Source organism: Corvus kubaryi, unplaced genomic scaffold, assembly GCF_017639235.1.
Source record: "Corvus kubaryi isolate FWS band 111438036 unplaced genomic scaffold, C.kubaryi_AGA036_p1.0 37387, whole genome shotgun sequence".
Classification (NCBI taxonomy): domain Eukaryota; kingdom Metazoa; phylum Chordata; class Aves; order Passeriformes; family Corvidae; genus Corvus; species Corvus kubaryi.
Window position 1 is genome coordinate 6875371 of NW_024581129.1, and position 24706 is coordinate 6900076.

Below are 24706 nucleotides of genomic sequence, written 5' to 3' on the forward strand. Positions count from 1 at the left end.
CAGGGAATGTGCTTTGTTCCTTTAAATAAAACGGGGCCATTTCTGCAGCAGGCCCTGGGCCCTCCTGTGGGAGGCTTGGGGTGGGTGGAAGAATGTCCCCATTATTCCCAGGCACACGTGGCTGCTCCGTGTCCTTTGCAGGGACAGGAGGAGGAAGGCAGCAGGTTGGGTTCTCCGCAGGGGCTTCACCCCAAAGTTATCAAGGTGTCGTCCCATTTTGGTGAGTTTGGCTCTGGTGCAAAGGTCCCCAGCCTCCCATGGGTGCGCTGGCAGCAGCTCTGAGCACGGTGTGCTCGGTTGAATTATTTTCATGTGGCTGTTGGTGTGGAAATCTGTGTTGGGGTGTAGAAACAACAGCTTTTCCCTTTCCAGTTAAAAAAAGAAACCAACCCACAGCGTTGTTTATTCCTGTGGGTTTTGTCCAGGAACTTCGGGCTTCTCCTGCCTGAACACAGCGATGGAGGCAGCAAATCTTTTGTAATAAAATAGGATTTTTTCTGCTTTGATATCTGAAGCAATTCAATTTCTAGTGCTTTTCCATTTTCCACTTGCATTTCCATTGCCTAGAGGATTCGGATGGATATTCCAGTGAAAGGTGTCCCTGCCTGTGGAAAGGGGTTGGAATGGGATGAGCTTTAAGGTCCCTTCCAACCCAAACCATTCCATGGTTCTGTGATGTCCTTGTGGATCATCGGATTAGGGATGAGTGCTGGGACTCCCCAAGGCAGGACAAGGCTTTCCACGTGGGATGAGCTGGCAGGAAAGCCATTGTAAAGCCATTGTAAAGCCATTGTAAAGCCATTAAAGGTGTCACGCTTCTTATCTGCTTTTTGTTTATTAAAAAAAAAAAAAAAAGAAAAAAAAGGAGGTTACAAATAAAGCTGTGTCACGAGATCCCCCTGGTAATTGAGGGGCCGAAATTAATTAGCCATGGTGAATGTTCTGCATGGCTCTCTCTCCCCTCGGAAGAAGGAGCCCTTTGTGCATCCCAGCCAAAGGCAGGATCTGCACATGGAATACCTGAGGGCATCACGGGGCCTTCTCCTCCCTCTGCTCTTTTCACACTTCTCTTCCCCATTCCCTGCCTGTCCTTTCAGATTCTTTGGATGGGAGGATTTCCTGACAGCTCTTTTCAGTGTGGCTTCCTCTCCAGCTCCCTCCCACACCCCTTAGGAGTGGTGGAGTCACCCCTTTTGTTTGGATTTTAACATCGGGGATGAAGCCGTGGATGCCCGGACTTTGACAGGCTCAGGTGGAGCTGATTGCTCTCAGCACAGGGTGGGATTGTTGGGATTGTCCTCTGCAGTTGGACTTGATGATCCTCCTGGCTCCCTTCCAGCTCAGGAGATTTTAGGATTCTTTCTGATGCTGTTTGTGCTCTTCTCCTGTGCTGCTTAGTTTGGGGGTTATTGGTTATTTTTTAGATTTGCTTTTTGTAGTCAATTCCATCCTTCTTCTGTGAGGATTTGCACTCTTCTGCTCTTCATCTGCTGACTGAGCTCTGGTTTTTGGGAGTGCTGCCAGAGCAAGCCTGGATATCTCTAGAGTTGGGATTTTCTGCCTTTTTATTGTTCAGTCTCTTCCATATCTTTCCATCTTTCAGACAGTGGCTGGTAAACAAAGTTGTGTTGGATAGAATCATATCATTTATATTGCAATTCATTCTTCAGTTGAAATTTAGAGTAAGCAATCAGCAGATTCCAGGCCTTTTTAGCTTTCCACCTCTAATTTGTGCTTCCAGGCCTGGCTTCTGGCCTCGCAGTGCACACACGGGGTTTTCCCTAAAAACTCCCCCTTTTCCATGGGGATCCGCAGCTGGGGAGCGGAGCTGCAGGCGGATGAGGAATGTGTCCATCAGCCCCGGGATAAATCGGGATGGGAAGTGTGTCGGGGGCAGTAATCCCCAGCTGCTGCCCCAAGCTGTCCCTGAGCACTCAGGAATTAAAGTGGGATCACGGACTCGTTCCGGGATGTCTCCGTTCCCTGCGAGGGGAGGCTTGAGCCAGGCTCCATGGGGCGCATTCCCGAGGGCTGGGCATCCTTTGGGAGCAGCACCCTCTTTCCTAAGGATCTGTGCCACAGCCCCGTGCTCGGGAGGAGCTCTGGAGGAAACCTTAAAGCGGGATAAATCCAACGGGAAGCTGTTCCCCCCAAACCTGGAGCAGTCTGGGAGCTGCCTCAAATCTGCAGTTGAAACTTCCCATTCCTCACCCTCCTTCCCTTTTAATGCTTTTGGGGCCGTTGAAGCCGAAGCTGCTCAGCGTGAGCAGAATCTGATTGCAGCACTCAGCACAGCCCAGGCTAATTAAACTCCACGTCCTGACACTTGGGCCAGAGCAACTGCACTAAGCCAGGCTTAAATCCCGCAGCCAGGCCTGGCATTGGAGACATATTTCACAGGGCAGTAATGAGCCGAAATTCCAGGTATTCCTCTTCCCTGCACAACACGCTGTTTACTCAAGGAAATGAAAGCCAGCACCGTGCATGCTGAGGGGCTTTCATTTTGTTTTTTTGTGTTTGAAAAAACAAAAAAAAAAATCCTCGCGACCCTCCCAGGCTGTTAAAGTTTGTGCATGATTGATTTTAGGATTAAAAGAGCAAACTTTTTTTAATTTTTTTTTTTTTTTTTTTTTTTTTTTTGCCACGTTTCAAATCATCCAGGGAGACTTTTCCACCCCGGGAGCGGGGTGTGCGTTATCCCAGATTTAATTGTGGAGCCTGGATGTGTGCAAAGTGTTCCTGAAGGTAATTGGCTGAGGGTCACTGGCTGCCCTGAGATATATGGGCACAGTAATCAGAGAATAATTTCGACCCAGGTTGGAGTTGCTAGTAAAAGTTGTAAAAGTTAATTTTATAGGAGCTGGGACAAAATATCAGCGAGAGCAGGTTCAGGGTTCTGGTGTGTTTGCTTTGTCTGGTGACGTTTTTATGATGTTTTATTATTATTATTTGTGTTTTAAATGCAATTTGGGGCAGAGGGGAGGGAGGACTGACCTGATTAGCAGCGTGTGCAGATGGATCAGCAACAGGAGGAGGAATTCGGCACTGACAGGAGCTGCCCTGGGCACCACCAGCATTAAGTTGCAGGGTGATTTATTTATTTTCACCATCCCTTGATTTCCAGCAAGGAGCAAAGCCCATCCAGAGGGTGTTAAAAAAGTGGCTTTTCATATTCCTGTGTGGATGAAATCTTCCAAACCTCTGTCCTGGCTGAGCCCTGTGGGGACAGAGGCAGGGATGGAATCATTTAGCTTGGAAAAGACCTCCAGGATCATCGAGTCCAGCCTTGGGACAGGGCTCACGGAGTGGGAACACTCCTATTTGGGATCTCTGCAGGGCAGCACATGCCAGGAGCAGTCAGTTGGTTTGGAACTTCATCACATCTATCACAGAAGGTCATTTCTGTGAGTCCTTCCTTCATCCGGCCCTAAAAATATCCCGTTGTGCACGTTCCATTTGTATTAATGGGTAGAAACCGAGTGGCGCTGGGTACAGGTTGCTTCCATTTCTGTTCTTATTTCAGGTGAAATCAGAGAATCCTGCAATGGTTTGGGTTGGGAGAGACTTTTAAAGGCCAGATTTTTTCTTTTGTTTGACTTGAGTGGGACACAAAAGTATTTCTTGTAAGTGTCCTCAGTGGGAGGACACTTCCCTCGCTGTTGAAAATTCCCTTGTCAGGGATGATGTGGTTCCTGGGGGAGAACGGGAAATATTGATTATTCCCAGCACCAGTCTTTGCAGAGTTTCTTTTAAAAAATAGTGGGCTTAATTATTCCAAGGAAGACAAATATTTGCATGATGAAAAACATCTGCATCCAGCTGAGATTGCTCTTATCAAGAGAAACCTTAATTGCTTGTGACTGACGCAGCGAATGTTTATTCAAATCTGCCTTTATGTTGATGATCTTGCTAATTAAGCCCTTTATTTTATTTAGACAATTATGTCTAAACAACTGGGGAGTTACAGTAGCTCTAATTGAGCTTTTATTTCCTTACCTGCTCGAAGATTACACAGGGCTTTAAGGAGAGAGGGAGAGGAGGGGCTGGGGGATTTCAAACCCGTAAACTGGTCAGCCTTCAGTTCCTGTTTCTGTCTGTGAAGGTTACAGGGAGAGGAGAGGGGTTTGGTTTATTCCTGGTTATTTTTTTTTAGTGGATTCTGCTTCTCCCAGCCCGGCATTTCCATTCTGGGAGTGGGGGCTGCTCCTCCCAGGGAGCCACTCTGCTCTGGGAGAGCTGGAATTGTTCACCCTCAAGAACTGAAGGTTCCAGGGAGAGCTCAGAGCCCCTTCCAGTGCCTAAAGGAGCTCCAGGAGAGCTGGAGAGGGATTTGGGACAAGGGATGGAGGGACAGAACACAGGGAATGGCTTCCTACTGCCAGAGGGCAGGGACAGATGGGATATTGGGAAGGAATTCCTGGCTGGGAGGGTGGGGATGCCCAGAGGAGCAGGAGTTTCAAACCACTGTAGCAGTTTAGTAATGGGGCTCAGGAGTTGTTCTAGTTACATTTCCTAAACGTATTCCAGGTGCAAAATCCCTAATTTGCCTTTCCTCCTTTCTCCCTCTCTTTCCATCCTCTCCTCAGGCTCTGTGGTGTTTCTCTCTTGGCTGCCACCAAAAGCCACAGCAACCCCCACTGTGCCCAGCCTGGGGGCAGGGACAGACCCTCAGTGGCCCCACAGCTTTTGGGGTTTCAGATCTGTGCCAGGGGTATGTTATTCCTTGAGATTCCAGTTGGTGCTGCTTTTGGGAGGCAGGCAGGGAAGCGTGTGCCTGCCTGGCTCCGGATACCCACATCCCAACAGTTCGGTTATCCCATGCTTTGGAAGAGAAATTCATTATTCCAATCACGAATTTGTTTCTCATCAAACACAGAGCTGAGGGACAAGAGAATGGGATTCTGAGTACTGGAGGTGCCCAAGGAGGTCTGGAGTCCCCATCCCTGGAAGTATCCAAGGAAAGATTGGATGTGGCACTTGGTGCTCTGGGCTGGGGACAAGGGGGATCAGGCACAGGTTGGATCTTGGAGGGCTTTTCCAGCCTCAGTGATTCTGGGATTTTGTGATCTTGCTCTAAAAATGGGAGTTTGCATCATCAGTGAAGTGCTCTGCCTGCTGCTCCCCCAAGCCCTCAGCTCTTCCCCTGAGCTGCAGCACACACAGATGAATGTGAGAACCATTTTGTCACCAGCACGGGGCGGGGATGTTTTGACCCTTGCAGAGCTGTTGGGAAGGAAAAGCAGCTCCCTTTCCTTTCCCACCTTGTTTGTCCCTGCAGGACCGGTTATTAAATTAAAAATACTCCTGTCCTTTGGGCTTCAGGCTGCTTTAGGCACCAAGGTTTATATTTTAGAGCTTCTGTGGTCTGTGCCTGTAGAAATTGAGGTGCTCTGCCCCTGTCCCTTGGTGCCTTCCCTGTTCCTCTGTGGTCACCCCAGGGTTTGGTGAGGAGCCCATGGGAACTGCACATCCCTGGCACTGTCCTGGCCATCCCAGGGGACTGCAGGCAGCTGATCCCCTTGTCCTCAACTTCCTGGCCTGGAATCCGAGCAAATGAAGTTCATTCCAGACTTGTGCTGACCAGGAGCACGGATTAATCCAAATTTAGTTGGTTTCGTTGGAACAGGAAGGTGCCATCTGGGATGGGCCACACCAAGCAAAGGGGATGAAGGAAGTAACTCCTTCTCCTGTTGTTTTTCCCTGTCTGTGCCATCCTGTCCTGGAATGGGATTTGGAGAGCCCAAAGCAATTGTCAGTGGTCCCATCCCACATCCCCCCTGCTCACTGGGGCTCTGAGGCCCCGGGCTCTGGCAGGTGTCTGTCCCAGGGGTCCTGTCCGGATCAAAGGGTGTTTACTGCCCTGGGGACAAGGAGAGGCTGTGTTGTGGCAGGTGTGACCGAAGCTGGCACAGGATGCTGTCCCTGTGGCTGGATTTCCGGAGCTCCTGGATTTCCTGGAGCTGTCCCGTGCCGAGGGTAAATCCCAGGGTGATCCATCCCCCCCCTGAACTGAGCCAGCCTTGGTTCTGCTCTCCCCAAAACGCAGCAACAAAGAGGAGTTTCCTTGTTTGTGTTTGCTGGGAATGTCAGCGGGATGATGGATTTGCCTGGAAAGGTAAATAATCCGCCAGGGTGAGGCGTGGCCCCGGCAACCCTGGGAATGTGCAGTGGGTATCTCAAAGGTCTTTCAGTTGTTACCTTGGATTTGACAGATTTTGGGGACTGCTCAATATTTGCCCTCTGCTTTGGGCCCACGCTGTTTATTTCTGTTGGAAGTTCCTGAAACATCCCAAATTCGCTCTCTTGAAGCGGTGGCTCAGTTTGTAGAGGCTTTAAGGCAGTGGATGCTTCTGGCTTGGCTTTGCAAATAAATAAATAATCCACTTCCAAATAAATAAATAAATAAATAATCCCCTTGCAGGGTTTGCAGTTTAATTCTATTTATTTTCCTTGAATCCTCACATACACAGAGTGTAGCTGGGGCTGCAGGGCAGGCCTGGGTGATCCACTGGGTTAATTCCATCCTGCTTTGTTTGAAAGGGATGCACCACGAGGGCCTGGAGGTGGAGAGGTGGTGTTTAAAATGTGCTGCCAGAGCACTGCAGCGGCTGCTGAAGAAGTGTAGACAGATTTTGGGTAAGGCAAGGCCGTAGGATTAAGGGAGATCCCATTCCCTTCTCCCCAGGTGATGCTCTCCACTCGGATTCTCGACACACAACTTCTACTCCTGGAATTAAAGCTCGTGTACAGTGAGAGTAGTGCCAAGCTGAGGAGGAGCAGGGCAAACCTCCCTGCTGCGAAATCCCCACAGCTGCCGCCACATCCAGCCCATGAAAGGATTCTTTTTGGCAACTTTGTTGTCAGCCAAAGTCGTGGTATTTTGGGGCAAAGTGTGATAAATGTGCTCAGTTTTTGGTGCTGGATTCTTGTGTCCTGAGACAGAGGGAGAAGGGGGAGCCCTGCGATCTGTGGATGGGATGCTCTGGGAGCAGGAGAGGCTGCAGGATGGGATTTGTAAGACCAAGAACCCCTTGGGGCAGAGCTGGTGTTGGGGCAGTGGGAAGGACGTGAGGGAACGTGCAGAAAGTCATCCTGATGTAGGGAAAAATGTGATTTGTAGCCTGTAGTAAGTCAGTGGTGATTTATGATTGATGTTTTCTCCCAGAAATCATGGAATGGTTTGAGTTGGAAGGGACCTGGAAGATTATTTAATTCCCACCCCATGACACCTTCCACTATCCCAGGGTGCTCCAAGCCCTCTCCAGCCTGGCCTTGGACACTTGCAGGGATCCAGGGGCAGCCACAGCTTCTCTGGGAATTCCATCCAAGCCCCTCTTTACCTTCCCAGGGAGGAATTTCTCCCTGATATCCCATCTATCCCTAACCTGGGCAGAGGTGTGGGCAGGGCAATGTCCCCCATATCCGCAGCAAGGACACAGCTCCTAAATCCCTGCTGAGGGCTGGGCAACCCCACTCCCCACTTCTTATTTTCATTTTTTGGGGTATTTCCATGCTCCCAACAAAACAAGCTCCTATCCCCCCAGTGCCTGGAGCCATTGGGAAGCAGATTAAAAGTTTTCATCAGCTCTTCTTAATAGAGGCAGATAAAGCAGCCTAATGGTCATGTGTTGAGTTATTGAAGGGAATTCAGGTACTACAAAATCACCTTTAACCCTCGGCTTCCTCGGACCTCCTGCCTCGCCATTGTTTGGCTGGGGTGTAAAAAACCAGAGTCCAGTTCATAAATTATTATGGAGTTCCAGTCCCCTTAATGCAGCACAGCTTTGCCGGTGTTTCATTTTGGGGTGGGAGCTAATTCTGGCTGTGCACACCATAAAGCTCCAGTGTTCCCAGGATTAACCCTTCCCCTGCCAGCTGGGGGCTGGCTGGAAGGGAATGATCAATACTGGTACACAGGCGTCTCTGTTTTATTTGTGGGAGTGATCCGTGAGGAATTCTCTCTTTTTGCAAGTTCCTGGGTAAAACATAGCGGGGAGATTTTGTTTAAAAAATTTTAAAAATCATCCAAGTTGTCACTTTTTAGAATTCAGCGTTGACTGTGATGATTTTGAGGATTTCAGCCTAAAATTTATGGCTAAAAATTTTGCACCGATGATATTAAAAAAAGCTGTTTAGGTGTAATGTGACACAGAATCGTTGTGGTGTATTTTTTATTGATTACAAACCAGCAGATTCCATGCCCTGGGCACTTTCCTCTCCACTGACCGTGGCAACTTATCCTGAATTCCTTGCAGCAGTTCCTCCTCTTCAGCAGTTGCTGTTTTCCACGTGAGCTGCATTTTTAGGGGGAATCTGTGAGGGATGAAGTTCAGATCTTGCTGTTGGACACAGCAAAGAGGAGTTCTCTGCTTTTGGCCTTGCTCTCCACGCCAGCATTCCCAACATTCCTTGTTTTTGGAGAAAGTTCCTGCTCCATTAGCTCTTCAGGGCCTGGATGGCATCCATGAGGAGGGAGATGTGCACCAGAGGAGCTGCACTGCCATGGAGGCGGCTGAACTGCTCCCAGTTCACAAATCCGATGAAAATTATCCCTCTCCACACTTTCCTGCACTGGCCGCTCCATCCAGAGAGAAGCCACGGACTCTCCAGTCCATCCAACCCCCAGGGGCTTCCCATATTTGCCAGTTTGTTCCCAATCCTTGGGAATGTTGTTATTAACACGAAGCATTGGTCAGATCCATAGCTGGCTTTTCCCTAAGTATAGGAGGAAATTGCTGGCTGTGCTGAACTGAAGATGTTTTAATGGCTAGTTCTGTTCAGGAGTTTTATTTCCCGGCGTGTTAATTTTATTTTAATTAATGCCTGGACTTGGAAAAATGTTAATCACTAATCCAGAGGTTCTAGCAGCTCTCTTTTGGGTCGGGGCATACTTTGAAGGCGCTGAGCTGCCTGTGTGGGCGAGAAGCTGCCTTTTGAAAAATTTTATGGAAGGCACGAAGTCTCCGAGGTGTTTTATGTGGCAAGCTAAAGATGGAATTTAATATCAACAAATAGCTGAGGGGTTATCCAGGGAAAGTTTGTGTCTGTGCAGGAATGCTGCAGAATGTCAGAGAAAATCCAAATTTCCTACGAGTTCTGTTCTGTTGCCCCCCAAAATCACTGAATCCCAGAATCCAAGATCATCAGTTCCCAGCTTTGGAACCTTGAGTCACACACCAGGGCACTGCTTGCCACGTCCAGTCCTTTCCTGAAGGACGAGCCGGTGGCTATATTTGGGTTGCCTGCTTTTTTTATGGAATAGTTGGATCCTGAAGTCTTTACTTTTCCCTGCTGGGTTTCTGGAGCACTCAGGGTCACCGGCTGTGGGATATCTTCCACTGGCACGTGGCTTCCAGGAGGGGTTGGACCCAGTGACCACTTGGGCGTTCTGGCTGTGATTGGAATAAACCCCATTTCTCTTGCTCAGAGCTTTCCAAAATCCCGCATGCTGGGGGCCTGTGAAAATTCAAATTTCAGGGGTAAAAGAAGTAAATCTGTTGTAGAAGTCTCTATAAACATTTTTTGTTCCCACCAACTGTCTCCTTCTCAGCACTGAGTTAGAAGGGACAAAAATGGCTCCAAACCCTGGCTCTCCCCATTATCCTTCAGGGTAATGTGTGGAGTTGGAGCTTCTGGTCCCATCCAGTACCAAAGTGCCACCAGAGGAGAGGGGTTGATTGTAAAGGAAATAGAAAATGATTTGTAGTAGAAATGGTGTGAAATGTCCTTATGGGGGGACAGTGGAAGTGGGGAATCAAGAGATGGAGAGACCCCTCTTCAAATCATTGATTTCATGTTGTGTTTTAGGGCCATCCCTTTTTCGTGCTCCTTTCCTCCCATAAATCTTTCTGATCCCTCACTTCCTTGCTATTTTCACTGTGCTCACATAACTGAGTCCCAGACGTGGACAAGCCGCTCTCCAACCAAAAACACCAGGATTTTTTGTGTGCAGACACATTTGGGATGAGCAAACAAGACAGCCCTGAGCACCTCTCACCTTCTTGTTTGCTCTCTCTTGGCAGCGCTCAGGACCGGGCTGCGACCATTGGAATAATCCATAAATTATTGGCAAAAACCACGGCCCGTTGCACAGGGCCTGGGCAGGGCTCTGTGTCCATCCAGCTTCATCCTGATCCCAAATCCGGATCATTTAAATACTTGGATGGGCAGGGAGGCACGTGGGGGTGGCCTCATCCCAGCGCTGCTCCCTGGGTTCCGCGCGGCCGGCGGCTCTCGCTCGATTTCGCCCGTGATTGGAGTACAGCTGGAAAGGCAGCTCCAACTGCATTTAATAACCACTCCTTCAACACAGCGAGGTGCAGAAAGTAATTTGTCCCCTTGCCAAGGAGCAGGAAGAATGGGCATTTTGTTCCCGGTGATTTTACCTGGCTGGACTCTGCAGAGAGAGCAGGACTTTGTGCTACCGTTGCCCCGCACGCTGTGTTGATTTATTGAAATTGGAGCCCGCGGGTGCAGTCCTGAGGTACCTCCTGACATGGAATTTCTAGGAGAAATATACAATTGGCTTGGTTATTATTTTTTCCCTCCTCCCTCTGCTTGGGCGTCTTTCCAGCTTTTGCACTAAGGAACAAGATTTTAAATTAGCCTTGAATTTTAACACGGTGCAGCTTGGCCTTGCTATTCCCAGGGTTTTATTATGAAGCGTCTGACGCTGTGTCCCGGTTTCATCTCCATCACCTGCCCTGAAATGCCGAGTTTCTTCTCTTTTCTTTATCTTTCTTACTTTTTTAGTTTTTGTTTTTAGAGGAAGGAATTTAAAAGAGCCTGTGGGCTGTTGTCCTGACTGAAATGTCATTGTCCCCCTCCCCTGTGTGTGTGTCTGCAGAGAGGTTGTGGAATCTCCCTCGCTGGAGATATTCCAGAGCTGCCTGGGCACAATCCTGTGCTCTGGGATGACCCTGCTTGAGCAGGGAGGTGGGAGAAGATTCCCACTGTGGTCCTGCCCATCCAGGGATTCTGTGACTTTCCAGGTGTTCACATCCAGGCAAACCATCGTCTTTGGAGGGGAGTTCCCAATGGAGCCAAACTGCTCCTCAGAGGGGTTTGCCTGTTTCTCCCCATGGAGATGCCACAGTCTGCCTTCTTGGCAGGAAGAGGAGGAGGCAGGCTGGGCTGGGAATGGGTTTTATCCCATTATTTGCTGGCCTATAACAGAACTTTCTCTCTTGTTTAAGTCCAAGCACAAGTGAGAGGCAGGACGAGGCTCTCTAGGGTGGGATGGTGGAGCTGGGCTTTTGGGGGGCTTTATTTTGATTGATGTGCTCATATTTCTGAATAATTTGAGATCAGCTTCCAGGAGCTGATGAAGACAGTAGGGTGAAGGTGTTGGGGTTAGGAATGGCCTGTCCATCCCAGGGAACGAGCTCTCAGGAAGGTGCTGAACGTTCAGCTAAAGCAGCAAAGGGCTGGGAGCAGCATCTCCCCATGGATATGGAGTTCCCAGAGGAGCTCCCACTCAGGCATTCAAAAACATGGGAAAATTTCAGCTGGATTGTGGTGAACCGTGTTCTCACCCCTCAGTCTTCCCAGCAGGATCATCACCTCAAATCTATTGCTCTATTCCAGAGGGAGGACCAGGACAGCCAGGGCCCCACTGGCAGCCAGATGTGCACTGGGGGCTGGAAGAGTCCAGCCCTCTCCCATCTCACTTGGGTTTATATATTTATATATTCATATATTTGTATATTTATATATTTATATATTTATATATGTCTTCACTGAGGCCTAATAAAGCACAGGGTATGGAAAATACTCCACTGGCTATGGAAAAAGTGATGAGAAAACCACAAGGAAGGGATGGCTGGAGATGTGGTGTTGTGTATGTCTAAGATCTGTGAAAAGTCAATTCCCTGATAGCAACTCCAGTTAATGCATTTCCTCTCAAGCAGTATTAAAATACAAGTAAAAATCCTTCTCTTAATAAATACTTATCTGTTTTTAAGTTTAATTTATCTGTTTTTATCGTATTTGTTTTTAGAGCAAAAATTTCAGGATTGGTATTTTATGCTGATACTTCAGAGGTTTTTTGCATCTCCTTATTGGACATTTAGGCTGCTTCTCATCCTCTTTTGATTTATTTCCTGCACAGGTTTTAGGAAAAAGCTCTCTCTGGGTGAGAACCCTGCAAACCTCGTGGGGTTATGTTGAGAACCAGCCTGAAATCTCTTCCCCTTCACAAATTCTCACCAAATGGAGTTGGGATTTGAGCAGCAGTTTTCCCTGTGCTTCACCATTAACGGGTTTCTGTTAATTATTGTCCCTCATAGTTATTAACAGTAGCTGTGCTGGTCCAGTTAAAGCACTTCCACAGGCTGATGGTTCTCCATGGAAGACAAAGCTGCCTCTTGCCACTTGTGGTAATTCAGGAAAACACCGGGATGCTCTGGGAGCGGGAGCAGCTGTGTGCCGCCAGATCGGGATGGGCATGGCCACATTTGCCACCTGGTAGTGGTAAGAGGCAAATTTTGGGAGCACAGGTAGGGCCAGGAGCTGGAGCTGCTGCTGTGCAGAGCCCGTGGCAGCTCAGCACAGCTCCTCCAAGCCCTCCTGCTTCCTTCCCATTGGATCCGCGGCACAAAGCCGCCTTCCCTCTCTGGTGGGAGCCCGGCTCCCGAGTAATGCTGTGCAGCTGGACTGACAGAATGTGATTGCTCATCAGTTTGCTTGATGACTTAATCTGGGGCTGATTAGCATCTTGGAGCCTGTCCAGACGATCAGAAATGATGCAGAATTCTGCTACGGGCCCCAGTTTATTTAACATTTGAGCATCATCCCGGCTCTGGCGGAGCAGCAGGGGCTCGCCTTGAGGTGCCTGTTGGCTCTCCACGAAGTCTGGGGTTGGGGAGGGGGGTGTGCCGAGGCCAGGCTCCTGTCAGGGAGCTGGGATGGCCTGGCTTTGTGGCCCAAGCATGTGTCAGTCCACCAGGCAGGGATGTAGAGTATCTCATGCTCACTGTGGAGCATCCTGTGGCACTCAGTGCTTTCATCTGGTTGACAGGTGCTGATCGGTCTCAGCTTGGACTCAATGATCTTGGAAGGCCTTTCCAGCCTCAGTTAATTTGTGGTCACTCCCAGCAGTGTAGTGTGCCCTTGGAGTAATGATAACTCCATGAGAGCAATAAAAATCCTCTTCTTCCCCTAAAAACTGCTTCCTTAAACAAGTGAGGACATTCTCTGCTCCTTCCGGCAGTTTCAGCTCATCACCCCAAGATATTTTGCTGCTGGGGGAGTTTGGGGAGCAGGAGATGGGACAAGGGCCAGGATATGGGATGATGTGGGAAGGCTGAGCTGTGGAAGCAGCCGGCTCCTGCCCAGCAAGGGTTAAAGCTGGAGCAGGGACTGCTGGAAGAGTTCAGTTGTTTCACATTAGGCTGGGCAGCCCTGGCTGCCTTCCGTGCTCAGGGAGCCGGGGGCCGAGTCCCCAGCGCTAAATCTGCGTAACCGATGCCGTACAACTGGCACCAGCCTTGACCACAAGTGGCCATTAAAATAAACATCCCCGGGCTTAACTGACAGGCAGCAGCGAGCAGAAACAGCCCGGCATGACGGGGAATATTAAACACCCAGCCAGAACCAAATTTCGGCAGGCAAACCCCCCCCATCCCCGCCCGGCATCGCGCCGGCCCCGCGGCATCAATGGGCGCAGTGTTTGGGACCGGCGCGTGCCGCTCCCGGGGGTGACGGGATGGTGCCAGCAGTGTGGGAGATGGGAGAAGTCCAGCCCAAAACACAGCCTGGGTAAACACAGGGCACGAGCCCCAGGGTGGCACCGGCATGGAGAAATCCAGCCCCAAACACATCCCAAGTAAACGAGCCCCGTGGCAGCACCGGGATGAAGAAACCCAGCCCGAAACCTATCCCGGCTAAAGACAAGGCACAAGTCCCGTGGAAGCACTGGGATGGAGAAATCCAGCCCCAAATATATCCCAGAAAAACACAAGGCATGAGCCCCACAGTGGCACCAGGATGGAGAAATCCAGCCCCAAATATATCCCAGGAAAACAGGGGGCACAAGCCCCAGGGTGGCACCAGGATTGGCCGGCACAGAGGACAGGAGCTGCCATCCCTTGGGCACTGAGCTGCTCCAGGATCTTGTTTGGCATTAGGAAAGGAGGTAAAAGGCTCTATTAAAAATGAGCTGTTTGCATTCGGTTGGCAGATTTATTTATAATGGTGATTTGTGAGCGCTCCAAGTCGGGACAAGAGTGAGGGCATTATTATGTCCACGGGGATAGAGGAGCGACACTTTTATTGGGTGGAATTTATCTGCCTGGAGAATTTATTTATTTCTTTTATAAGAAAAGCATAGAAACAAGCAACACTTGCAAAACAAGCGATTACACAAGGGCAAAACTTGCCAGAGCTCGAGGCAAAAGGATTTGGACATTGGGATGGGCGTTGATTGGTGCTGCTGGGTGAGGCTTCTTCCCTCCTGGATAAGAGCACAACTCCCTGCTCTGGCACGTGCTGCTTGAAACCCATCACGTTTTTGTGTCAGAAGGGAAACCACTGGAGTTATTAAGGGTGTGCTGGAGAAATTTCCTGAAATTGTGTCCTTTAAAATGTAGGTAATTACTGTTTTCACCCAAGAAAGGCCTTGGGCAGGACAAGGACATTTCTAAGAAGCGCGATTTTGTATCCAGGAGTCCAAAGATGCCCGAGCCTGTTTTCCTGGCATTAGCAGGATTTAATGTGTGTGTGTTACATCCTAGAAAATTGTCACGTTCTTGTAAGAAACCCTTTAATTCTTCAAAAAAGGGTTATTGGAATGATGGCCACACGAGGAGATGCAATGCCTGTGTCACTGGTGGAGAGATGCAGCTCATGGAATCACAGAATCAGACTGGGTTGGATTGGGAAGCAGCTCAAAACCCATCCAGTTCCAACCCCAACACCTTCCACTATCCCATGTTGCTCCAAGCCCTGCCCCCCCTCACAGGGAAGAATTCCTTCCTAATCTCTAATCTAATTCTCCCCTCTTTCAGTTTAAAGCCATTCCCCCTTGTCCTGCCACTCCAGGCCCTCGTTCGTTGGCAAGGGGGAGCAGAATTGGCTGCTGGGTTCACCCAACAGAGTTTGGACATCAGCTCCTCACGGCCAAGAGTTTTCTTGTGACTTGTTTTGCTTGTCCTAAATTCTTTCCGGCTGCATCCTTTGTTACTCGGGAGAAAGCCTAAAACAGAAACACTCTCTCCTAAGTTTTTGGCTCCATCTTTGGGACAGCAACCTGGTTTTTCCTGGTGTCTTATTTTTATCCCATCCTGCTCTAGAAATGCTCTTGGATGAGCAGGAGGTTCAGAGCTGGATCAGTCACGGTGGCTCCCGTGGAGCTGGTGATGGATTTAAAACGGTGTGGATGTGGCACGTGGGGCCATGGGTTGGTGGTGGCCTTGGACTCCATGATCTTGGAGCTCTTTTCCAGCCCAAATGATTGTGCAATTCTATGTTGGGTGTGCTCTGTCTCCTGGGCAGTTGCAGAGTTAAACAAGTTCCCGCTCCTGCCACCGGCGCTGGCTTTGGCTCGGAGCGCGGTGGCGTTCCAGTTTGGAGAATTCCAGTGACCAACCAGGTAGTAGGCTCCTAATGGCACAATTTACCCTTTGTGAACACATTTTATGAAAGCTCTCACTGTTTGTCTCGAGTTGTGGAGGAGGGGGGAAAAAAACCCAACCCGACTGTAAATGTCCAGGCCACGGAACTGCCTAATCCAAACACAGGCACGAGCCGGGGCTGCGCCGGCGCTCGCGGGCTCCCTGTGTTCCTTGGCCTGGTGCTGAGCTCGTGTTTATGAGCACACACCAAAAAAAAAGCCCTCCAAAGGAGACTGGTCCTGGGTTTAGCACTGGACTTTTTAAAGGGAAAAAAATGAAGGCACGAGGAGCTGTGGGAGAGCAGCTGTGGGGTGTGTTTGGGGTTGTGAGTGGAAGGGTAAAGCTCTGGGTCCTCTGAGCGGCTGTAGCCATTGGAGAGATGTTCAGAAAGGTGTTCTTCCACTCTCCAAAGCCATTGGGTTGCCCTTCAAGGCACCAGAGTGTGCAAGGAGTTCTGCTGGAAAGGTTGGAAAATCCCAGTGCATTGAAAAATGTTGTAGTAAAATAGTCCAGGTGACCTTGCTGACAGGGGAAGGGCCAGAGGGATGAGCAGGAGCATTGTCAGGGGATGTTGGATGTGCCAGAGATCCCGGGGGAATGGGCTGTGCCACCCAGTCTGGTCCTGCCTGGAGTTAAGAGCACGGAAGATGCTGCTGGCCTGGGATGGCCCACATTCCTTGGGAAGAAATGCTGCCATCCTTCTTTCTGGAACCTTTCTCACTTGGGCAAAACAAGAGGTTAATGTTGGAATTGTTAAGCTCTGTCTCCTCAGCTCTCAATGGTGGAGCTTTGGCTCTTGCAGTGATGTTCAAGGCTTGTCCCGGTGTCCTGGCTCCGTTTTCCCTCCTTTCCACTGCTTATTCCCATCACTGTTCTGTTTCCTCATTTATCGGTGCCTCCTGGTGCATGGTGGGAGCTGGCAAATCCCTCAGCGTGCTCATGAACCAAAGCAAAACCTCTGGCCTGCGGGAGAAAACACCAACTGAACCCCACATAATGGGTATTAAAGGAAAAAGCAAAATGGCAGAGGGCACATGGAGTAAGCAGAGGTATTTTCTGGCTGTCTGGTCGAAGGTTTGGTATCATTTTTCTCCAGGATTACAGGGGCTTTCACCTCATAAATTTGGGCCTGTTTGAGGTCGTTAATCTTTCTTTACATGTTGCCTTGCAATTTTAGAGCTTTGCCACCATCTGGGATCACATTTTAAATGGAGTTTCCACTCACTACGTCCCTTTTCATGGAATTATTTATATATGGAGAAATGCATAATAAATACATCAGCTCTGGGTTGTTTTTAAACATTTTCAGGGCTTACCTTGTGTGGAAAAACTTGTCTTCTCTAATAGAGAGTCATAACAGTGACCAATTAAAGGATCACGTTTGCAATATGCTCTTAAATGGCAATTTAAAATATTGGTGAGTGATCCGCAGGGAAGGAGAGCTCCAGGCCAGGGAGCGCGTTCCTGAGTCGGAAAATCCCGGAGTGTGAGACATAACAGCACCATCTGATGGAAGCAGCAAACCTGGGCAAGGATTTCAGCTCCTCCCTGGCCTTTGGGATGGGACCTTGTTCTGTTGCCCTTAAATCTCGGGTTTTTTTCACAATATGGTGGTGTTGGGTCAAAGGTTGGACTCGATGATCCTGGAGGGTTTTCCCACTCTCTGATTCTTATGGATGGACCTTCCAGCCTGTCCCACTCCCTAAACCCAACATGCCCCATCTCTGCTGCTCTTGATAATCCAAACTTCTCCCCAAAGGCAGGGGGGACCCACAGTTGGTTCCACCAGCTCCTCTTGGCCCCACCAGAGCCAAGATGTCTGCCCCAGGCCGCACCAGTTACTTGAATGGGGTTTTGAACAAATAAATAGCCTCAACAGTTCAGTGGTTCCTTGTGTAATTTTAGCTCAGGACCTCTCCAGGAATGTCCAGAATAAATAGGTGAATCTGTAATCCATCCCCAATTAACTGGATATTCCGGGAGCAGCTTGGAGCACGTTACGGAGGAGCAGTGTCAATAAACAGGGATGCTGTGGGCCCTGGAAATGTGGGCTCTGTTCCTGGAGAGGAAAGGTTCGGACCAAGAGGTGGGTGCAGTCTGGAAAAGCAAACAAAAAGGAGCCTTCTGCCCCCACCCAGGTGGTTGGGATTCCACCATCCATCATTCAGTGTCCCCCCAGTCCTCCTGGGGCGGCTCACCCTGAGCACAGCTGAACGTGGCAGGGAGGTTTCACCTCCACCCGTGACTTTGCAGCACTGTCAACAGGAAAACAACAAATTCCCCGGGATATTTTACACTGCTGAGGCATGAAATTGCAGAGCAGAATCTTCTCCCTGAGCCCCCTTTCCCCTCTGGCGGCTGCAGCCACCATTCCCGAAGAAACCCAACCTCCAGACGTGAATCACTGCTCGGATTTTTCATGCTTTTAACTTCTCGCTGAGCCCTCACTCTGAGCCAGGAGGAACGGGGACCTGCTGGAGCTCTGAAAAACCTCCGAGCAAGGGCTGGCTGGGGAAAGGAGTTAAAAATGAACCAGCAGATTTTTATATATATAAAAAGTAAAAATATATGTTCTCCATCTGAAGTTTATTTAGGTCCTTTGGGAGAGTGGCGCGGCACCACGTCTCTACTAAATTGCCAACATTTTATGGCCTTGCTGGCACCGAGTCAAACACACATCTCCTTGGCTTGCTCTGCTGTCTTAAACAGGCAGATTCCAGTCTGTTTTTCTATGGACTGAATATTCCTATTGACTGGGCGAGGAGAGCTCTGCCCAGCAAGAACATCCAGGCAACTTCTCTTTTTATTACTTTATCGAGGCTTGATTATTTTGATATTGCGCTGCTGAAGAGCCGACCCCTTGTGACCCATGGGATGTCAGAGCAGTGTGCATTTCAAGCCAGATACAGCTTTTTCTTTTTTTTCTTTTTTTCCTTCTGATTTTATTTGGATTGGAATCTTATTAATAACTGGAAAGTTTTGAAGGGGCTATTTTTAACTGTTTAGCCATTGTGTGAGTATTTCAGTAGCGTGGACGTGGAGCTTTGAGTGTACAGATAAAACACCCCCAGCACAAGGCGCTGCTGGGTTTAAACCCATCCTGAGCAGTTCCCTGCTCCATTTCCTTCCCAAACCCTTCCCTACATGAGAATCCTTGTGCAAAATCCCTCTGCTGCTCCTCAGTCGAGGTCGCTGCCTGTGTGGAACCCCTACCATGGCGAGGAAGCTCTGGAATCTCCCCTTGTTCCAAGCTGGATGTTTTTTAGGAATCCTTGGTTGCCATACAGCCTGAGGCAGTCTGACTTCAGGCAGGACACACATCTGCCCACACTTCCCAGCAGCTGGGAGTGACCCCCTTTATCTCCTCTCCGCTCGCTGCCTCCTCGCACGGGGCTGGGGAGACATTCCCGCTCGGGCTTGGGAACGTGGGGCTTTGATCTGCAGATGCCTGAGGAGCCAGGTCAGGCTCTGAAGCAGAATGGACTGGCAGGGAAAGCCTGTTGGACTACACTGATCCAATTATGCTCCGTGATGGAGAATCCTTTTTACTTTCTGGTCCAAAGCACAAGAGAAGCGAGGGCTTTGCTTTGAAGCCGAGGAGATGAGTTCATGCCTCGGTGCTTGCGAAGCTGGAGAGCTGAGCTTTGCAGTTCATCTGGATCTTCCACAGCACTCCAGAAGACATTTAATAAACCTCTCAGCCTGGTGCTCCAGGGACTGCTGCTCCTCACACTCCGCTGTGTGTGCCAAAGGCTTTCCCTCTCTCCTGCCTGTGGCAGCCTGCAGAGCTGTTCCTGACGTGTTCACTGCACCTCTGTGGGCTCAGGATATTCCATGATTCCGTAGGACATGGGGCAATGGCTTCAAAGTGCCCCAGGACAGGGTTAGATGGGATATTGGGAAGAAATCCTTCCCTGGGAGGGTGGGGAGGCCCTGGCACAGGGTGCCCAGAGAAGCTGGGGCTGCCCCATCCTTGGAAGTGTCCGAGGCCAGGTTGGATGGGGCTTGGAGCACCCTGGGATAGTGGAAGGGGGTCCAAGGTGTCCCTGCCCATTGCAGGGGTGGGATAAGATGATCTTTCAGATCCCTTCCAACCCAGGCCTTTCTGGAATTCTGTTTCTTTTGACCAAATAGTTGCCTTTTCTCATTACTTATTCCTATTTGCTGTTCCATTTCCTTCTGTTTTTCAGGATTTCTCCACCGTGAAATGCACTTGGTTGGACTCGTTGATCTTAGAGGGCTTTTCCAACCTAAACCATTCCATGATCCTATGATTCCTTACCCTCCACACTCCCATGCTGCTCAGTTCCTTGCATGGGAGCTATGCTGTGAGCTCAATAAAGAATCCCTGGATGGTTTGGGTTGGAAGGACCTTAAAGCCCATCCCATTCCACGGGCAGGGACACCTTCCCCTATCCCAGTCTGCCTCGCTGTCTGAGCAGTGGGTTGTTTGAGGACAATGTGGGATTTGTTTCCCTCTAGGAGAGCCTGGAGCTTTCCCTAGGCTGGGCTGGGCTATCCAACCCCGGGATTAAATCCTCTCTCGGAGTTTCTGGAAAGCCGTGGCAGTAACAGGGCTGGGAGGAGGGACCGTGGGCATTTACAGCCCCCAAGAAGAGCCTTCACTCTGCCATATAATGGCCTTCTGTTGGCTTTTAGTGGGGTGCAGTTTAGTAAATTAGGAGTCTTCAGGTACTTAGCACTTTAATGGTTCTCACTAAGAACATAATTAAACCATAGACCCCGTAGGGAGAAAAACCAGTTTATTGTGCGTATTTTTAGACTCTGTTACCAGCCCTCATAAAACCTGGTCGATCCAAGCTGGGGAACAGGCCCGAGCTGGCGACCCAGAATTCCTCCAGCAGCACTCACACCTTACAAATCTGCCCCGTGAATTATGGAATTCATTTTCCTGCTACGATTTCCAAAGGCGTTTGCAGCGGCGGTTTCTGTCCGGCTGCTGGAGGTGTGAGGGAGGCACGAGGGTTATGATGTTGTGCTGGCACACAAAGCCAGGGTTTGCTAATGGTTTTTTTATTTAAAAACACTGCATGTCTCACGGAGGTGCCCAGAAACGGGACTGCTCCGAGCCCACGGCTCTGCTCGCTCCCTCTCCGTGTGCATCCACCTTGGGCTTGGTTGTTTAGATCCGTCTGACTTGGAGCTGCATTTCCCATGTCTGTGTGTCAGGAGGTCACAGTTCTGGATGTAGAGAACTCCCAGCTGCTTCTAGAATGCTTCCTAGGATGAAGAGATGGAGAGGGAATTTTCATTAGGAACTGGAGTGATGGGACAAGGGGGAATGGCTTGAAACTGAAAAAGAGCAGGGTTAGATGGGATATTGGGATAAAATCCTTCCCTCTGAGGGCAGAGAGGCCCTGGCACAGGCTGCCCAGAGAAGCTGTGGCTGCCCCTGGATCCCTGCAAGTGTTCCAGGCCAGGTTGGACGGGGCTTGGAGCATCCTGGGATAGTGGAAGGTGCCATGGGGTGGGAATTAAATCATCTTCCAGGTCCCTTCCAACCCAAACCATTCTGGGCTTCCATAATTCTCCTCACAGCGCAGCCACAAAGCGAAGTGTAAAGTTCCAAATCCCAGGAACAAGCTGGGTGAGGAGAGCCTGGAAAGCTTTTCCCTCCTCCTGGGCTCTGACATGGCCACTTCCAAGACCGCCGGGATGTTTCCATGGGATAAGATTACTCTGGAATTGCAGGTGTGGGGCAAATTCCCTCTCTGCACCCAGCAAGGTGCCCTGGGTGCTTTCCCCAGCAGTGAGTGCCTCTGGGCACCAGTGCACTCGGGCACAAAAAGAATCTGGGAAGTTTTCAGCATCCCAGGCTCCTGGTGATTCACAGGCTGCTCTGGGTCTTTGCTGCGGCCTCAACGCCCCATCCCGAGTAAACACGGCTCTCTTCCCGGGAAACCTGTGCTGTGCAGCATCTGGAAGGCATCGGGAGGAACACACACACACAGAGATCTCCTCCCCCAGCAGCTTTTAAAGGATATCTGGGATGTGTGAATCACTTCTCGATCACTGGGGTTTGGTTTATCCTGAAATCCCAGACTGCTTTGGGCTGGAAGGGACCTTAAAGCTCATCCCATTCCCACGCCTGCCATGGCCAGGGACACCTTCCACTATCCCAGGCTGCTCCAAGCCCCATCCAGCCTGGCCTTGGACACTTCCAGGGATCCAGGGGCAGCCACAGCTTCTCTGGGCACCCTGTGCCAGGGCTTCACCACCCTCACAGCCTCCAAGCTGGCCTTGAACTTCCCACTGCAGTGGGATTTGAGGCTGGAATTTTCTCTTTCTGCCCTTAAACAATTTGGGATGACAATATCTCCAGTGCCAGCCCAAACAACAAGCGGGAATGAAACATTAATGTATTAATTACGAGTAGGTGTGGAATTAGTAATTCTGCCTGCTCTCCGTGGTCCTCATCCATAAGTGCCAAACATTCCAACCTGTTGGATCAATACCTCAGCTGGGTCAGGCTTGGTTAAAGCACTTTAAAACTAATAATAATAATAATAAAAACACTAAAAAGAGCCAAGGAACAACCTGCATGTTTGGAAGGATAAAAGCATTTCTCAGCAATTTGGGATCAAGGTAAAAACACCCCTTTGCGAGCCTCCCTGGGAATGCTGCGAGGAGCCCAACACGGGATTAACTGGAAGCAGGTCCTGGCGGAGGGGAAGGACCCTGGGGGGCACCTGGGGCTGCCCTGACCCCCCAGCCTGGCCGGAGTGGCCTTGGCACAGCTCCCTGACCCCGGCCCGGCTCCATCCGGGAAGGAAGGATGCGGTCTCCTGTCCTAAGGGGCCACAGCAGCCTCCAACCCAGGCGAAGCAAGAGCTTTATTAATCCCAGCTTTGCTAATAAGGAATTACAATAGTTGTGGGATTTGGCAGTGGGAGCGTGCTCGGCTGCCATGCATCCTACAGGATTTTCCCTGGTTTGTTTGTATTTTGGATTTAACTACAAATAATTTAAAGATGTGTTGTGTCTCCTTCAATTAACATTGGTGTTTTCCACCTCTCTCTTTTTTTGTTGTTGTCACAGTTTTAAAACAATACCGGGGGATTTGAGGCTGTCAGATATGCTCAGATAAATTAACATTTCTTTTTGCTCCAGTTGTGGGATTTCTTAGGGTGGCACTTATTAACATATCAGAATTTGGGGTTGCTCCCTTTGAAAAATTTGCTGCTTTCTTGTCCTCGATGGAAAAATCTCCCCGTGTCAAAAAATTTCAGGCTGATAAAAGAATAATATTGTCCCAAGGCCAGTATGTAAATACCTTAACCAGTATAACATGCTTAGAGGAATTACACTTTCCTCTCCCAAATTACCATCTTGGAAAGCAGCTCTACCACCACATTTATTTGAATTTTAAACATTTTGAAAGCAGATCTCCGAGGTTTTGAAATCTGGTTTCCATTCCTGGCTCTGTTTGACCCAAGGCCTGACCCTGAGCAAATCTTGGGCTCAGTTTCTGGATCTGCTCCGTTGCTCTGAGGATCTTCACTCAGTTTAACATCCCTCAATGCTGAGCTAAGTGTAAGATTTCAGTGTTAAATAATAGTGGGGTTCATTTAAGATGGGGTTTGTTTGTGATGACAAAAGGGAAAACTGAAAGTCTTGGTTTTTAAAAGATGAATTTGTTTAAAGATGCGTGAAAAAACTTGAATGAAGTCATTTTCTCTGCCAAGAAACGATTTCCCAGAGGTGAAGGATGGTTCTCCTGAGGGCACACTGGGGGAGAGAAATAAGGAATAAGCCCAGACCTTTGTAGTTGCCCTTCGTAACAAGTTTTGGGGGGGATTAATTCCTTTTTTCCTGTTATATTCCAGACGCAGCCGGTGCCCAACCCCATCTCGTACTTCATGCACCACTCGCCGTGGTGGTTCCACCGCTTCGAGACCTTGGTCAACCACTTCATCGAGCTGCTGGTGCCCTTCTTCCTGCTCCTGGGCCGAAGGATGTGCATTCTGCACGGGCTCCTGCAGATGCTGTTCCAGGTGAGCTGCTCCTGCTCTGCTTCCTGAGGCTCCCATCCTCTCCAGCGCTGGGCTTCCCGACTCCTCCGAGCAGCGTCGGGCTCAGGGGGCAGGACAGGAGCTCAGGCTCCAGGGGATGAGGATGATTCCCAGGCAGGAATTCCTGGGTGCTTCCCACTGCTCTCAGTGCTTTGCTGGAGGTTTGGTTTCTGTGTGGCAGCCCAGGATCAGTGCAAAGGGTCTGATCCTGCAGCTCCAACAGCTCTGGGGAATCCTTGTCATTCCCCCGAAAGTTAATCTTTGTAGACATCTTTCCCGCTCTGAAGGGATTCTTCTTTCTGTATTGATCATTCAAGGATTGTTCTTTGTCTCTGACAGTGGTTGAGCTGCTCTTCACAAACACCAGACTGACTGAGCCGAGGCTCAGAATGGAAGTAATTCCTTGAAAATGTAATGGATTCACTTTCCAGTTGATTTTTGGGTGGGTTTTCTTTGTACCTCTGCCGAACTCAGAGGACAGAAGCTGCTGCAGAAATACTTTCCTAGACCCCATCTGATTTTTGTCCTCTCTGCCCTGGCAGAGCTCAAAGATCTCATTAAACATCCCAGACACTCCGTTTCCAGCCCTTGCTGCCCTGTCTTTGTTCAGCATCATTTCAGCATCATGAAATTCATACTCAGGAGCTGTTACTGCTTCCTGTGAGTTCATGTGATGATTAAACTGGAGAACAGCTCATAAACCCCCTTGGTAAACCACAAAAATGCTGATCAGGTTTTAAAGGTCTGACAGAAACCCCGCCGGGTTTGTGCCCTCGCGGAGTCCCCGGTTCCTTCTGCTTCCCAAACGCTTCCTGTTGTGTCTGGGTGCCACTGAACGTCAGCTTTTACCTCTGCACAGCTTTTGGGGGCAGCTTTGGTTGGGTTGGGATGGATCTTGAGCATCTGGAGGGAGAGGTCTGACCCAGGGAGGTCCCAGGGTGTCACTCCAGAAGTGCCAGCTGTGTTTGTGACAGATGTCACACCTGAGGTTTTCAGAGGCACTGGGAGGATTTTATTCAGCCCGACCCTAAAAATACTCCTGTTTTGTCTCATGGACAAAGC

At 49.7% G+C, this 24706-nt stretch overlaps 1 protein-coding gene across 1 annotated transcript in view; it reads left to right on the forward strand.

Moving 5' to 3' along the window:
• LMF1 (lipase maturation factor 1) overlaps positions 1-24706 on the forward strand; it is a 144238-nt gene that overhangs the window by 73951 nt on the left and 45581 nt on the right. Inside the window, exon 6 of the mRNA XM_042036866.1 lies at positions 23459-23626. Coding sequence (XP_041892800.1) covers positions 23459-23626 — 168 coding nt within the window. The remainder of the gene's footprint in view (positions 1-23458; positions 23627-24706) is intronic.